The sequence below is a fragment of the Simochromis diagramma genome, unplaced genomic scaffold, assembly GCF_900408965.1.
Source record: "Simochromis diagramma unplaced genomic scaffold, fSimDia1.1 OVJJ01000816.1, whole genome shotgun sequence".
Classification (NCBI taxonomy): domain Eukaryota; kingdom Metazoa; phylum Chordata; class Actinopteri; order Cichliformes; family Cichlidae; genus Simochromis; species Simochromis diagramma.
In genome coordinates this window covers 11,243,795-11,260,734 of record NW_024386908.1, presented here as the reverse complement: position 1 = coordinate 11,260,734, position 16,940 = coordinate 11,243,795, and the positions used below count along the sequence as shown (strand labels likewise).

At 41.3% G+C, this 16,940-nt stretch overlaps 1 protein-coding gene across 1 annotated transcript in view; it reads right to left on the bottom strand.

The window, feature by feature from the left end:
* snd1 (staphylococcal nuclease and tudor domain containing 1) overlaps positions 1-16,940 on the bottom strand; it is a 173,470-nt gene that overhangs the window by 18,554 nt on the left and 137,976 nt on the right. The window contains exons 19-21 of the mRNA XM_040035415.1: positions 7,057-7,180; positions 4,925-4,994; positions 1,954-2,067 (exon numbers count right to left, since the gene is read on the bottom strand). Coding sequence (XP_039891349.1) covers positions 1,954-2,067; positions 4,925-4,994; positions 7,057-7,180 — 308 coding nt within the window. The remainder of the gene's footprint in view (positions 1-1,953; positions 2,068-4,924; positions 4,995-7,056; positions 7,181-16,940) is intronic.

Sequence of the window (16,940 nt, the reverse complement as noted above, 5' to 3'; positions counted from 1 at the left end):
CAACATGTGGTTTAGCTTTGTGCGCGTATGTGTGTGTGTGTGTGTGTGTGTCTGCAGGCTGTAAGGTGTAGGTGATGCCTCTGTCCCCTGGGCTGGATCAACAGATGGGCCACTTCATCACTGACTCATGAGACAGGTGACAGCATGCACCCTGGTACCACCTGCTTGTGAACACACGCACTTTTTCTTCTTTTTCTTTCTTTTTAGTGAAAGTGATTCTGTTTTCACATCCAACGATATATTAGGTTACGCTTAAATATTGACGATGCCAGGGATATTAAACAAATTTGATACTGTAGGCCACGTCCAGCCCACAGTATAAACAAGTTTAACTACAAATTTAATCCCTGACAAATTTTAATATATGGAAAAAAAAAATCAATTTCACACAACGTCTGTTTTTTAAAAATTTCTAAATGGAAAAAAATGTTGTTTTGAGCTTTAATTGTGAGGAATAAATATGTGACATGACAAAAAAGAATCTGTTAGCTCATTGCACAGACCGTCCTGTCATTGTATAATCTCTTTTTCTTTCTTTCTTTATTTCTGTGAACATGTTTTTTCATCATTTATCTATTATGAGGTTACTTTGGTGAGGGGTCTTCATCAGCAGGAAAAGCTCTAAAACTTTAAATTTTAGACTTATTTATAAACTTATTGTAAACTGTATTTTTATCAGATGTCCAGTAGGCCAGACTACACTATTTGGTGGGTTGATTTTCGCCCCCGGGCCTTATGTTTGACATCCCTGTGCCAATCTATCCAGTGGTTTTTAAAGGGGGTGCCGATGTGGATTTGATTGATACTCTGCTATTTGACTATGTTTCCTCACATTCACAAGCCCATTAAAAATGCTTTACGCTACATTTTCAAACATAATGATATCAAATTTGCAATTTGACTGTATAACGCAACAGGCTGTCTCACTGATGCACAAAACAAAACAGTTCCTTCAAAGGGTTGCCATGTTTTAGAATAAATGGAGCCTCTTTTGCTTACACTGTTAAGTGCATTTGATAATCTGCGATGCACTATTAAATGCATATGCATTTAATAGTGCATCGCAGACTACAGCCTCTAAACTGACCATAAAAATGATTCCACAGCCGTCCTAAACATTTAGACTCTGTTTACTGTAAATGTGTGTGATCATATTATTTTGTGAAAACACGCAAATGCTCCGCACACTGAGTTAAGTGAAATCCAAACCCTGTAAACACTCACTCGAATGCGCCAATCGGGCACATACCAAACGAAAACATGCTTCTGTTTTATTTCTATTCGGGATGCTGCTCGCTCAAAACGCTACCAATCGGTTGACCCCCCATGACACACGCAAAACACAGTCACTCACACACATGCTGAGACATAAACACACACCAGTGGTCACTGGAGGTTGAGAAAACACACTCAGATGTAAACAAGAAGATTAGTGCCGTGGAGGAAAAAAAATGCACTGGTGCTCTGCTATCAGATGGTCAGATGGACGTCCAAGTACACAAACACACAAAGCAACTGGAAGGCTTTTAATCGCTCTGTAACATGAGAAAGTTCGGGCTGCTGAAGCAGCGTGTATATCGAAATCCATCCTATCAAACTGTTAATAAAACCATGTCTGGGCACCCAATTATATTCAAATCTGGTGCAAACAAGTAAATCAATGACTTGGTGTTTGTCATTGTTGTGTCTGCTTTGTACAATATGCATTATGTATGAGCATAATTTTCACTAACACTCGCCTGGAATGACAACTCAACCCCGTCTGTCAGTTGCAGACTTATCGCCCCGTGTGATAAGTGAAACTCAAACAGTTGTCATGTCTTGCCAGGAAAGTCGACTTTCAAACGCTGGCAGAAAATGAGACTGAAGAAGCCGATATCTCAAAGTTAATTTTGAAGCTTTCAGCTGCGACACATATCTCGGCTCTGCGCGCGTGCTCGTCTGTGCACTTACGTCCTGGGGGACCTGGATGAAGGCGAAGGTATACTCGGTGGCCTGTACTGGCAGGGTCCTGGTGCTGAAGGCCGGAGGTATGGGAGCCAGACGGGTGGATGACACAACTTCCCTCTGAATATGAAAGAAGGACAAAAATAACAATCAATACAAAACAAGTTCATTACAAGCTGCCACATCAATCGCAATCACATAAAAATGGAGTTTGTTTTATTTCCATTTTTTAAGAAATGAGGTCAGTTACAGGATCAGTGAAGCCTCAATGGTATTTCCAAACAGTACAGATTTTAAACCTTAAACTGTTCATGAGTTTCACATTTTGAGATAGTGAACTGTTACCTATATGACCCACACAAAAAAACATAGCTTGTTATCATTGTCTGCTTATTAATTTCTGGCATTCCAGCCCCCATCTCTCAAATAATATTGTATCAATTGTGCCATCTGTACATCTGTACACTGCAGGTCTTAATGCTCAATTCCGATTTTTTGATCAAATCCGATTTTTTTTGTCTGCTTGTTCACACTACAAATAAAATGCGACAGCAAACGCTCTCTAGTGCGAACCCTCAAAGCGGCCCGCATGCGCAAAAGAAGACGTCACACACAACGCGCTCTGTTTAGACCCAGAGCAAACAATATTGTTTGACTGATGGCCCTTAATATAAAGACTTCGGACTTTACGTTTCCCAATTTTTGCTTTAAGTTATTTTGTTATTTACATAATAATGTAAATAACCTATATAATTATTCTTATTGCTGTTTAAGAGAGGAGCAGTGCTTCAAAGGATACTTGCAGATTTCTGTCAGAATCTGCAGATTATACAGTATAAATAAAATGTTCACGTTTCTCCAACGTTGTCTTCCCAACAGTTTCACTGACATCTACGCTGGATGGCCAGGAAGTGTTCGCGATGTCTTCTCGGGCGCTTCTCCAGAGCTGATAATTGGCGTCTGTCTTGTGTCAGTGACGTAAAAGATGGATTTAATGCGACTTGACCGTTCAAACAGCAGTCGCTTTCTAAAACATCGGATATGTATCGGATTCAGTACCACATACGAAAGTGACCCATATCGGATTTGTGCCGTTCACACTGTCATACCATGATTGGATATGGGTCGCATAGGGTCAAAACGTAGCGTGAACGTAGCTTAAACTAGATTTGCTCTCTAGTTTAGCTACGAGCTAAGAGTAAAGAAAGCAATACATGTCAAATTGATTGTCACCAACAAATGCTTCCAACACCAAATCACAAAACGGAATCTTTAAAGTGCCTATGATAGGCATTTCAGGTTGAATTCATTTGTTTTGCACTGACATTACACGGGACCTGCTGTATTCATTCCCAAAACCAGATTTTCTATTCTTGAACTCTACTCTAAGCTACTATAGTGGAGTATTGTAAAACAAGCCATTTTACCTCTGTTCCCCTTGCCTTTAAACCAGCTTTCCTCTAATTGGCTAGCCTTCAGAAACAAAAGGTTTGAAGAGTGGGTCGGTGGGGCCAGAGCTGTGCGTGGGAGATCTTTATTAAGTGCATTTGCTCTCACTGACATCATCCAAAGCAAAAAGTAATAATAAGTTGTCTGAAGCCTGAGGTTTTGGCTCACAGTGACTGCTTGTAGATTATTTAAAAACTTTGGCCATGTTTAATATGAACATCCACTAATGTAACAATACATCTATGACAGAAAGCAAGTACAATAGGTCCCCTTTAAAATGTCACAGAAAAGTCCATAAAAACAACAGTTTTATGCATGTTCACAATACCGATTGTTAGTTCAGTGCTGTGCTTTGACTTGGCTCCCAGATCTTTTTAAAAAATGTATAAAAATTAAAAGTATGCACTGTATGTCAATGTTATGAAGCACTAAACTTGATATATCAACACAGGTAGGGCACACGTGAGCAATAACCAGTCACTGATCACCACAGGCTACACTGTGGTGGAAAGTCAGACAAATATGGCCGTTAGAAGTGGGGAGTTAATTTAATGACCCCCATATCTTAGGCTAATGTGTTCACTGGTCTGTACAGTCTAGACAGAGAAAACCTTGAACATTTATTATGGCTAAAACGTTAAGATTTATCGCCGCCATATTCTGGTTTGACAGCACTTTGAACGCGGGCTTTAAAAATGAAATGCCAAAAGTGTTCTGCTGTGTTTTCTAATGATCACATAATAATTCAGGTACTGACCTGTTCCCGAGCGAGGTTGCAACATTATCAACTAATAGCCTGAGCCATAAAAATCAAGGCCAGATTGACCCAAACTGAAATGACGCAAAACTACAAAGAATGAGGTACATAGCAGCTTGATTTTTTTCCCCTTTCTGTGTGCCGGGTCGGCCTCGGAGAATCACACTTTCAGCAACATGCCAGGATGCATCACATCTGCCAACCAAACCTCGATGTGTCCCCTGCTCTGAGGTCAGTCACACACTGTGCCGCTCCACTGCATCATGGGAAAACTCCGCAGGGTGGTCGCGGCGGTGGGGGTTGGCTGAATGAGCCACTTGGTGGTATGGTGATGCGAAAGCATGTGTACGCACGTGGGCAGAGACGCAATTGTAACGCGTATGTGAGGATGTAGTGCCTTCGTCATCACGGAGTCACTGAATGAGAATCCTCAGAGAGGGGGGCAGCTCTGTTTTTGTCATAGTTACAGAATGAATAAAAGCAGTCTGCTTCAGTCACATCAAAAGAAAAACTCCAGCTGAATAAATATGGGAACACGCAAACAACTGGTGACTGAATAGATGGATAATAATGGGAAAAAAAATCCCTCTTCAGTTACTAAACTCCTTCTGGCTGTTGGGTTTGGCCAGGAAAAAGCACTGCTACTGTGCATATGTTTTGAGCCCTGAACACCAGCACTTTGTTTTATATTCGAATGATGATAATCCATCATTAAGGGACAAAGACAAGAACGTACACGTCAGTCAAATTCATCGTCACAAAGTTACTCACGTTGCCATAGTCAATGTAGAAGACATGGACCTTTGCCGGTGACTCAACTTTCTCCACTCTGGCTCTGTACCTGTAACAGCAAAAAAATAAAAAATAATTGAGAGAGAGACAGAGGGAAGGGGTAGCGGGGAGCAGAGAGAGAGAGAGAGAGAGAGAGAAAGTATACAGCACAGGGGAAACAGATGAAGACAGAGGGCACAAGAGGAAAAGGAGATGAGTAAATGATTCTGTGCTTATTTCCCTGGGGAGAATGTGTTGGAGGATCTGTCTGTTGTGATCGGAGGAGAGGAGTGGAAGAGGAGGCGGGGTGAGGTGGGACAAAGGGGATCTATCAGGACATAGCAGGGCTGTGCGAATTGCACGGGGGGCTCCATGCAATAAAAGAGAGAAATTTAAACCTATTTTTGCCTTGTAGCAAATAACGTCAGTGCATTAGTGCTAATCAAAAAACCCAGCAGTTTCACTTTGTAACGGTTATATTTTCAAGCGTATCCGACAATCCGAATTAAAATAAACTTGTTATTACAAGGACATACTAATCAGGGTTAAATTAAAGGGGAAAAAAACCCCTTGAAAACAAAACAACAAAATGCCTCAACAGTGGCTAAATCCTTCCTGTGAATTCATACAGACGCAACATAAGAACTTGTTTTCCCTCACACTTGTGTCGTTTCATCTGACCATCGCTGACTCTTAACTTTAACAAATGAGCGTGAGGAAGAAAAATTGGCTGCACACCAAGGACAGCAGGAAAAAGTCAAATAATTAGGTCCACATGGGCAAAGACAGAAACGAGAGCACAAAGTTAAAACTGAATAAGTGATTAACAGGAAGACAACAGCAATGGGCACAAAGAACAGGAATGAGAAGAGCAAAAGACAAAGTGACGAGTGACTAATGAACAGTTTTTCTTATTCGCTCTTTTTTCCCCATTCACTTTGACTCTGTGGTATTCCGAGAGGCCTTGAAAGGCGACAAATTTCTAATTACTCCCCGAATGAAAGGAGGACATTCCGCATGCGTCGCAGAATACTTCGATACGGATACAGAGAACAATGCAAACATGAATGTAATTAGCTTGCTGATAAATAATAAAAAATGATAAAGATATCAGATATTTTCCACCTAAAGTGGGGTTCCTGACAGACTTTTTTCCACAAAAAACAGGTTAAAGAAGTGAAAGGTTTACAGCAGATGGTTTGCTATAAATTTGAGCCCTGCCCCGAAAAAACAGGACAGGAAGATGGAAGGAGGGATGGAAGAACGAAAGAACAGCACCTGGGTTGGGGGAACATTTGGTTTTTAATCAGTTTCGTGGTCTTTTTTCACCGTCACCTTCTTGACAGACTCCCTCTCCCTCCCTCGATCACTGTGACTTCTATCTGTCCCATAACCATCTGTAAACTACGAACATCCAGTGAGGAGATGATGAAGAGGTGTGTATGTGAGCTACTGTCAAGCTACTGCTGATTCTGAAGGGCCAAAGCAGTGGCATTGAACTAATTACACCCTGTGGGTGTCTGCAGTCGACACAGGCTTAAATAGAGACAAGGTAAAAATGAAATGTCAGGTGTTCCTGTGAGGGAAATAACTACAGTGTGCAAGCACATATTGTACCTCACAAAAATGTATAAAATAAATGTTTAGTTTAGAGTTTCTTCCCTCAGCTGATAAATCACGCGCCACCATCAAGTTCTTTTTTTCTTCCCTCGGGGCATCTGTTGATACCGAGTATTGTGGTAAAATCCATCAATAAGTTGGCCATCCATTGTATTATGTGATGACACTGATGAAGAAACCAGATACCATCAATCACATCAGCTGACACCTGATCCATGTAATAAGGTCAGTGTCACTCCTGACCGGTGCTGTCAAAATTGGGTGATTATTCATTGAGAAAAGAAAACCTGCACAGATCGAACTATTTATACATGCACTGCATCATTCATATCACTGCCTAGAAAACTGAATGTAATTTTTTTTTTTATAATACTGAAGAACAGCAGCTAATAACCTTTGTGTCAAAAGAGAGAGACGTCTTAATCCTTCCTGTTTGTCATAAGATGACCTGACAATGTTGATAAGGTTGCTATGAGGCTGCTAACATCAGAGGAACTATAACGCATGCTCACCATTCACCATCAGCAAACTTGGCTATGCAGTAGTCTCCCCGGCGTGGAGAGTAGGATCCTTCCACTGGTGGCTGGGCGGCGATTTCTGCTCTCATGGTCTCCATCAGATTCTCCAGCTGACTTCCTGATAGGAAATACATGTGAGATAAGAGGTGAGGACTGGAGTTCAACTTACAATTCCAAATGTAATTTGAGTTTTCTTCAAATTATACTCATTACATGCCAGTGGCCAGTTTTTAACATTGTTGTGGTTTCAATCTTTTCTCCATTTGCATTTCACCTGACTAAAAATGGGACTTTCCACTCTTGATGCAGCAGCAGCTAAAAATATGTAACATCCGTGTGTAAAATGGACCTAAAATTCATTCAAATCCTATACAGAGGTGCCTGTGATTCCTCCCTTCAGCTGCTGGCAGTATGTGACTGATGGAGGGTGGATCCTGAGGCAGCGGCAGAAAATGAACACGTGTATCTTACCCCATGCAGGGCTCCTAAATAATTGTATGAATATAAATGAAATCAAGTCTGGCGCAGCTTTGTGAGGCATTATGATGCTTCTTGTGAGAGTGAGTATTTTTCTGTCGGCTTGTTTATTCCCTTCATAACTGAATGGTGCAACTTCTAATAATCATTTTCCTTTTTGTTATGAATAAATTAAAAGCATTCCTGCATGCTCGAGTACAATAAGATACTTCAGTTCAAGTTAAATTAAATCACTGCTTTAGAGAATGTACTTTATGCCTTGATTCAAATAGACAGACACAATAGGTGTGCTCAAAAAGTTCTGAAAACACATAAGACTTTCAGAAATCTTGACCTCTGACCTTGACCTTGAGGTTACCAAAATTCAAACTTCCCTGAGATTTCTAGCAGAACAGATTCTGTATGAATCAGAAAAGTAGATGGTATCAATTTGAAAATTGTACGAATTATCGCATTCACAAACTTGGGTGTCTGTGCCGCCTGCCTGGCACGACGACGACAATACCGCATCAGCCTTTTTACATTTGAGGAATACAAACAATCTGATTATGGTGGGTTCCAGTCTGCCATCCTGTGCTCTGAATGCACTGAAAAAGCAGGAATTCTTTTGGCCTTTCAAATGCAATCTTCTTCAAAATGAAAATCAAGTTGAAGGATAGCCCTTTTTTGACATATTGGAGGTGAATCACAGAGGCAGAAGTGCAAGGGGACATGACTTCTACTGAGAGATCTAAAAATAATAGCCACGCTGAAACCCGTCCAGAGGTGCACAAGACGATGACCTTGAATGTAAGATTAGTCAAATTTAAATCAGGCTTATTTTTTCAACACTTAAGCACGACTGGTGGCTCAGTGGGGGAAAAAAAAAACAAACAAAAACAAAACATTAACGCCTTCAGATACAGATACCAAAACACAACCTGCTTCTCTAGTTATGCCTTGACTCTCTTAGAGAAACAGAATTTTAAATTAAGCAAGCCAGCTCTCCCAGTGGGTCTTTATGGCCTATCAAGCCATTATATCATGCGAGGGAGACCTATTATGGTGGATTCAAGGCGAGAATGGGGCTGTCGATATGGCGGGAGCTTGAGAAATCAGATTATGAGTCAGGGCTTCATGGATCCAATGACTGCAGTAAGTGGCAGCCTGATTTGCACCCATCAGTTGCAATTGGGGAGCTGATTGTGAACACCACTAAGTATGTGCATCTCCAAGAGAGCCACTTTTCTGGTGTTTGTGTATTATGTACAGTATATTTATTTGTGTATTGCAGAGCATGTTTACACACGCATGTCTATTAGTGTTCGCAAGTGGCTGTGCGTCTTGTGTGTAGAGCTGTATGAAGAGTGTGGAAGCAATTACAGCAGCTAGTTTAGTAAAGTGGCCCATATAAATTTCCATGGTGGTATTTTTAGAGGCCATTTTCACTGATCTACCACCTGGAGGGGGTTTGTGGGCAGGAGCGCCAGAATCATGTGCAATGGAGCATCTTTAAAAACATAAATTCATACAATGGGAAAGGAAACTGAGGCAAAAACAAAATTGCATTACACATACAGCACTGTGAAAATGTTGGAGGTTATTCAAGGAAAGCAGAGATGCTTTCGAAAATACTGCAAATAGCTTCCTTTCCTCCCCCCAATAAAATCACGTAGTAAGCGGTAAACATAACAGTCATATCAATATTTTGTGTGACAATACTGCATCTACGCATACACTTACTCCCAGTCTTACAATAGCAGATCCGGATATTTTTAAACCGCATGGATAGAAGAACCTAGCATGTCAGCCTTGGGTAGAAACCCAATTTCTCACCTTGTACATGTGTACTTTTATTTTACAGTATAACTGGGGTATTACAAAAACATGTTTTCTCCCACTAACCTGTTTTCTTGTGTGAAAATAAATGCAGTCAGCGTGTGCATGTATCTGCGTGCAAAATTAGTAGGTGCTGCTTATGCATGTTACTATCAAACAGCTTGGAGGCAGGCACTGCACGCACCTTTTTTTAAAAAAAAATTTTTTTTATTTTATTTTTTTTTTTACTTATGTACTGCTGCGAGTTGTCATTAACACCTAAAATTATTTATGCTTGTGGAGAACAAGAAAACACAAATAATGATGCTGTTTTTCCCACGGTTATCTGTGCCGAGACAGGCAGGCAAGCTGCAAACAACAGCAGACAGGAAACCTTCATTTGCATGCTGTCAAACCTGGAGAAAAACACCAACGAGGGATACAAAGGGATTGTGGGAGTGTGTAAGAAAAGTTGGGAGCTCAGTTTGATTGTGAGGAGGGGTGGGTGGGTGGGGTGGGGGGGGGGGGTGGGGGGGGGGTGTCAAGGTGGGGGTGTCCGACACATCACTAGCCACCAACTGGTACAGCAATTGCTAATGAATGCAGCAGAGAGGTGGGGTAGAAGCATCAACACACCAAACAGACCCATCCTCAGCATTTTGTAGAGAAAACAGTTTTTAGAAAACACATCAGATGAATTGCTTTCTAAACAACTTGCATCATATGGACCAAACACACATGCACACACACAGGCGGGGTGGTTGCATCATTATACTCCAGCTTTACCACTGTGGCTTGGTGCAGAATAACTAATATTGCAGTGGACTACAGCTTCCACAGTCAGCCACCTCCTTGATTTATTAAGCAAATTAAAAAAGTTAGTGCGTGCCTTCCTTCTCAATGCGAATGTGTGTGCATTTAATTGAAAATGCTTTATTGATGTAAATGGTATTTACAATACCGAGCAACAGAATGGATTATTTACAGTTTGAACTGGAAGCTGAAGCTTATGAGACCACCATATCACAGATTTTAGCATGAGCATAATTATGCAGACTTCCTAAACAAATCTCACTCTGCAGGTGGGCCTTTTAGTGCCCATCACCTTTATTTCCTCTTGTACAGTGCTGTTTGGTACAGTTTGAGCTAAGGGTTCCATTTTCCCTGATGTTTGGAAGAAAAAGAAAATTAACATATTCATATTCACCTCCTGATTCTTATCCTCTAGAAAGAGAATAATGAAGAATATAATACATCCTTATTTACCAGATGCATTTTCTTGCATCACAGTTGAGCTCCAGAACTTTCTTATCTCAGTCTCAACCTGATAGAGTTGCAAACTGACACCTACAGAGCACTCAATAATGTTCATTTCCACATCTGCAGACTGCAAGGTGTGTTCAGTTTAGTATGCAGTGTGGGACTCGTGCATTATCATTATTCCGTGTTGGGATTTGAAGGTCTAATTAGGAGTGCAGAATTCTTGGATCTAAGATCAGAAACACTCCATCCATATGTCCAGGTTTAAGTCTATGCTTGTCCATAGAAGAACATTAGTGTACTGACAAGGTGCAAATCACAACACCAATAATAACAAAAGCAACAACAACAACAAAATGCACATGGAAATAAGGTGGATGTGCAAGGAATTACACACAAATACCTACAATTAAGTCTCCTCTGACTGCAATCAGTGTGGAAGAAAGCTAAAATGAACTTCACAAACTGCAGGTGAGCACTGACAGAAGTAATTTGCCATCTGGGGTGAATTGAATAAAAGCTTACGCAAGTGCGGAAATTCTGAATGAATAGGAAGAGTCGCATTAGCATGGAAGGACAGCGAGGAAACGCTGCATTACAGCACAAGATTCCCATTTTACGTTGGCATGAAGACAACTAAATATCTGCGTGCAGATTGGGTAAACCATGTCAAGCGTGAGTGCTCATTTTGCATTGAATGGAGAGCCAAAGTGATGATCTAAAAAGCAGCCAAACCACTGACTGTGTCTTATGGCGGCCAATTTCTTTCTGTCTTCGTCTCTTTATTCATCTGTTGTTTTTTTTCCACCCCCCTCCCTCGTTCTGTAATTTGTTTATTCACCGTTATGGATGCAGCTGTTTGTAAATCATATATAATTACATTTTGAATGCCCACAGAATAGCGAGGGAACAATTAGGCTTTAAAACAAGAAAACAACCGAAAAGGTGAGCGGAAAAGAGAGAGGGGAGAGAGACTGACATGTTACAGGTTAGTTATGATCATATTTTATTCTTCTGTGGCACACGGTGTGTGAACAAAGGCGAGGGAAAACAAAAGCCAGTAAAAACAGCAAATCAAGTGCACTTTCACTACGCATCCCAAGGCTCCACTGAATTCTATTAAGCTGTTTACAAAAGGCATTAAACCCACAGAACGGTAAATAATCACAATATGAAAGGAGCTCAGGCCAGGAGAGCAATGGCTACCTATGAAAGCCTTCCAATTTCCTGGTTTATAAGAATGACAAAATTAGGAGTCAAAGCAGAGAGCATCTATGAAAAGATAACTGCCAGGGAAATAACTGACTGGAGGAGATCCAGACACATAAACCTAGCTACAGCTCAGTCAGATTTATAAAAGCAAAACGGATGGTACGATCTAGAGGAGACACACGATTACCCCAAAAGCCTTTTTTCCCCCTCAGCATTCTCTTTTTTTTTTTTTTACATCAGCATTCTCGCTCACGTTGAAAATGCTGCAGAACCTTTGTTGTGCCCCCTGCCTGGCTAGTCAAAGACTGTGTGGATACATGGATGGTACATCATCTACCATCTGAGAGATTCACAAACACTGAACGGAGCTTAGTTTGCGGTGTTAAATATGCATGAGGTTTGGACAGGCTTCATCCTCTCGGGGTAGAGGAATGGCTGTGTTTCAGGACACGAGAGCAACAATTTCAAGGTAAAAAGGCAGCAATGACAAACAACAAAACACAGCCTCAGTATACAGCGTACTGGCTTGGGAGGCCTGCAGTGAGAGCAAGCACACAAAGCTGTTATGAGATCATTGGCCCCCGTGTTTGGTCAACAAAGAACCTGTAAGGCAATCACCTGCAGACAGTGTGTAAAAGAAAGGCAAAATAGGAAAAAGACCATTTAATCCCCTTCCTGGCTGATCTTTAAAATATTCTGAGCATCTGCAGCATGTCGAAGGAGGTCAAGCTAGAAAAACAAATGATCGCCCCACCTGACAACTGCTGCTCCACTCCCTCTAGAACGGGATATGGATTATGTCTTGCGATACTCCACCAGCAATAACTCTCTTCCATTTTTCACTTCCTGCCAGTCTGGAGTAGTTTTTTTTTTTTTTTTGAACGGCAAATTACCATTTCTGTAATTGGAAAAGCCATCACTGAGAGAGAAAGCATCTGTGGCTCTCTTTTTGCATCAGTCTCTTCTGTTCTTCTCTCTACCACCTGTCGAGTCTCACTGACTGCAGCTAATGCCTGGATTTGATTGTGGGGAGTTTATATAAGAAGGTCCTTATTCCCCAAATGTGCACATATTTGCACATTTTTGCCCACATTTGGTAGAGTTGATGAGATCCAGATTTAGACCTGCAAGTGGCTCACCACTGTGAAAAGTCCCATTCTGCCATTCGGCTTTAGGTAATCGACCTCGAAGTTGACATTAGTGCAAATCGTGCTTACTATGAGTGTGGACAAAACATGCTTATTTTCCACCTGAAAAGCAAATGCACCCCACCTCAAACCGACAGGTGAGCTGACCTTTTAGAAGCTAAGTTGCGCATCTGATTTAATAATGAATGCCTTGGGAGGCGGAAGATCATCTTGGCGGGACTTGACCTCTAAATATTGCATCTGCTGCAGTGGCAGGGAGCTGGAAAAGTGAAAAACAAGCCGCATCGGGTGCTTCTTCTCCTGCAACTTTCATTTCCTAGCTTGGTTACTTTGTTCAGTTTATGGTCGAATTGGACTACAACAAGGCCTTGTACACACTTCAGCTGAATTAAATATTAGACATAAAAAGGGAGGAGAACAGGGATACAGAGGCCACAGAAATAACTACTTTTCTTTTTTCAGAGTATGGTCCATTTTGTTTTAATGGCAAAACTCTAATTAGACTGAATTTGAAATTAAAGCTAGTATTGTATTGGAAACAAGTAGCTTAAGCTCAAACATAGTTGTAGTCACATACACTTAGTATAATTATAAAATCATTTACTTTGTAATTTTATTGAACCAAAAAAAGGTTTACTACAATCATTAACATACCCATCAGAGTAATGCCTGAAAGTTGTTATTTTCCACTGCTAAATTTCTGCAATTTCTCTACTTCAAACTTTAATAAGACTGTTCAACAGAGAACTCATGCTTAACAAAAATTACTTTGTTAAATCAAATGCTTTGGGGGGGAAAACCCAAACAAACAGTATGATATGGCACTGGCACAGAAGTTAATTATCTTAACCCCTGGCTGACTCAGGCACACAGTGTTAAAATTAGACATTTCATCCAAAACACACAAAAACGTGACAACCGTTTTCAGTGCACTCTTGCCTTTTTTTTTTTTTTAGTAAGCTGTACTCTGTAGAGTAATCATCACTTGGCTGCCTTGACATGACATCTAATTATGAGGCCACTCACCCTAATTCATATGAAACGCTATAGTAATTCTTATGTTCTCTTATTGAAATCAACACAGTGAATAAAAAGGGAACTAGCCCAAAAAAATCTACTTGAACTAAAAAAAAAGCAATGGAAAAAATAAATTGAACCTAAATTGTAAAAATAATGAAATTCCATTTCAAAAAGCAGGAAAGGACTTGGTCTGAAGTCCAGCCAGACAGTGTTGTTCTGCCTGCATTGCTCCAACAGTAGCTGGGTCCAGCATCATTAGGTGATGAACAGCTGCTGTGTGTAAAAGGTAGAAGTGTGAATAATGTGGACGGAGTGGCACCTGGTTGGGGGGAACGACTCCACTCATTATGAGGCTGTATGGGTGCCAGGAAACAAGCGGTAGACAGGATGTACCGCCAACCGCGCTGCAGCTGAGGCTTGGGGTGAGCAGAAAATGTGTGTTTGTCGGTCGGGGCCAGGCCTAGCAGCCCAGTACCGTGGATGTGACAAGTGTGTTAAGGCCAAATCAGGGGGAGGTCACTAGCTAGGCAGAGACAAGTCTTTTGCCCAGTAACACAATCTGTGGCTTGGGAAAACCAATGCAGTAATATTAAACAGTGTGTCACAGATTAAACATCTATTCTACACAAGTTTACAAGACAGAATAAATGGTGTTGTGGCAGCTGTAAGCTGTATGTTCAGGTAGACCCCAGCTTATATAAGCACTGATTTGAAATAACTGTACGGTTCCTGGAATGTCACCTGCAACTTGGCAGCCCCTAAAACTGAGCTCTGTCTCTCCAACACTGCAGTGAAGCATGTGCTAATTTTTCACAGATCATCAGAACTGTCAGCTCTGCTGGATAAAACTCAAGTCAGCTTGCACTTCGTAAAAGGATACAGGTGGAAGACCCAGGTACAGAGTTTCTCCTTCTACCCAGTTCACAAAATCTAAGGAGGAGAACCTGATGACATCAAGTATGATGAGGATGTCATTCTCCCTGCTGCACAGGCGTCATGGTCAGTGGCAGTCCCATCAGTAAGCCGGTGTCTTTCCCAACACCCCATGAAGCCCGCCCACATGTAGTGTAGCTGGGGTTCTATTTGAGTGTGGTTTGGAGAGATGAGACATTTCTGGGATAAACAGTTTGCCACAAAGTTACTGTCAAAGGTTTTAGGGCTGGTTGTGATTGTAGCCTCGTCCATTAAAAAAACCTCAGTGTGGTTACCGTTCCTTCAGCTTACCAACCTGAGCTGTTTAAGGTGATCTGTCTCCTGTCAGAGAAGTGCTTCAAGTCTGGCCAACTGATATGAGCCGATTCATCCACGGCCAAAGACACCGAGATCTAAAGAACCCATACTGGCCCAGTGTGCCACAATAAGCGAGAACTAGCTAGAAATGCCACACTTAGATGGACAGCTTCGGCTCTCTGGGTACCATAGTGCTGATATAGTGTTTGAGAGATGGCATCATTTCATTGCAGTGCTCTGTTTTAGATGTGTTATGCATCCTACACCATTTGCTATATAGTGGTAAAACATTTTTCACTGCCGATGTGCGTTTGGCTTCAATTTTGGCTGGGCAAGTGGGCTTTGGAAACATGCCAATTGGTCAGCATAGGCTTATGAGAAGGTTTATAAAGGAAGCCCATCAGCTGCACCCTGCTTTTAAGCCTCTAGCATGCCTCCTGCAATTTGCCCATCATTTCAGAGGCTCTCAGGGCTCCTTTGAAGTGTGCTGGCTTGAAGGCACATTCTCTCAAAATTATCTTTTTTGCTGGCTTTCTCAGAAGCAAAAAGGATGTGTGAACTACATGTTGTATCTGCCATAGCTCCTGTTTGAAGTTTTCGAATCACTATAGCTACAGTTAGCCTGCTTATATATGCCCCACTCTTGGGGGGTACTGGCTTTTCTCCCCAGCTGTTTGTTGATGAGAGTAGCTTAATTCACTTTGTTATGTACAGCCTTTGTGCATCCAGTTGGATTGGAAAGAAAAGAAAAGAAAAGAAAAGAAAAGGAGAAAAAAGGAAAGCAGCTCTTTGTTTCCCAGGTTCCCACTCATTGAGGGAAGCTTCTTACCTTACAGCGGTCAACACAATGGGTGGTGGAGGCTATTATGTTGGCGCATTACTGCCAAGGACTGAAGTCTCCTACACGCGCAATGCCCCAGACATGCAGCTAGCGTATGGGCCCCTTTTCTGTGAAGGATATCTAAGCAGCTGCTGACTGGCCATGGCTACAGATGTTTATTAGGATCTACCAGCTGGATATGCCTGCTCCTTGGAACACTCAGTCCTTAGTATGGGCACTTAAGGTCTCGTTTATGCCACTGTGTTGGTAGGGTGCATTATAAACCTGAGCAGAGCTTTTCAGATCCATGTCTACATCTCCACTTAGTGTCAAAAATACATGGAACAACCAGTAACATGTGCATTTTCTGCTCATGTTTGTGTTTTTATTGCTTTTTTAGTTTTGCCACTGACAGAAGTCATATCATGAAAAGGTCTTTGCAATGCAGTGAGTGATAGAAACACTTCAAAATGTCTACTTCTGTCACCATCTTGGTTATGCACATTTGGCTTATTGGAAACCAGCATACAAATATGTCTTTGTAGTCTTTGTATTGCTTGTAATCACATCAATTCCTCTCACTGTGAAAGCTATATGAATGGACAACAATGTAACCAACTTTCCTAGGCTGTAGTGTTTTGGTCAGGTAGATTTTCTGTAAACAAGGTTTGAAATGAAATGTTTAGTCACTACGGTGTCCAAAATACATTTATACACACATGCCCACTTCATATTCATACCTATCAAGAGTGCAAGAATATAATTAGCAAGTGTTTAAATTACATAGACTCTCCAGCATAGTGGTAAACTAACAATATTGTACGACACAGAGTCACTTCCTTCCCCTGTGCCTGGAGTGGCCTTTGTCTTTCAATGTCCAAGGTCACACAGATCTATGCAGGCCCCCCTCTGAC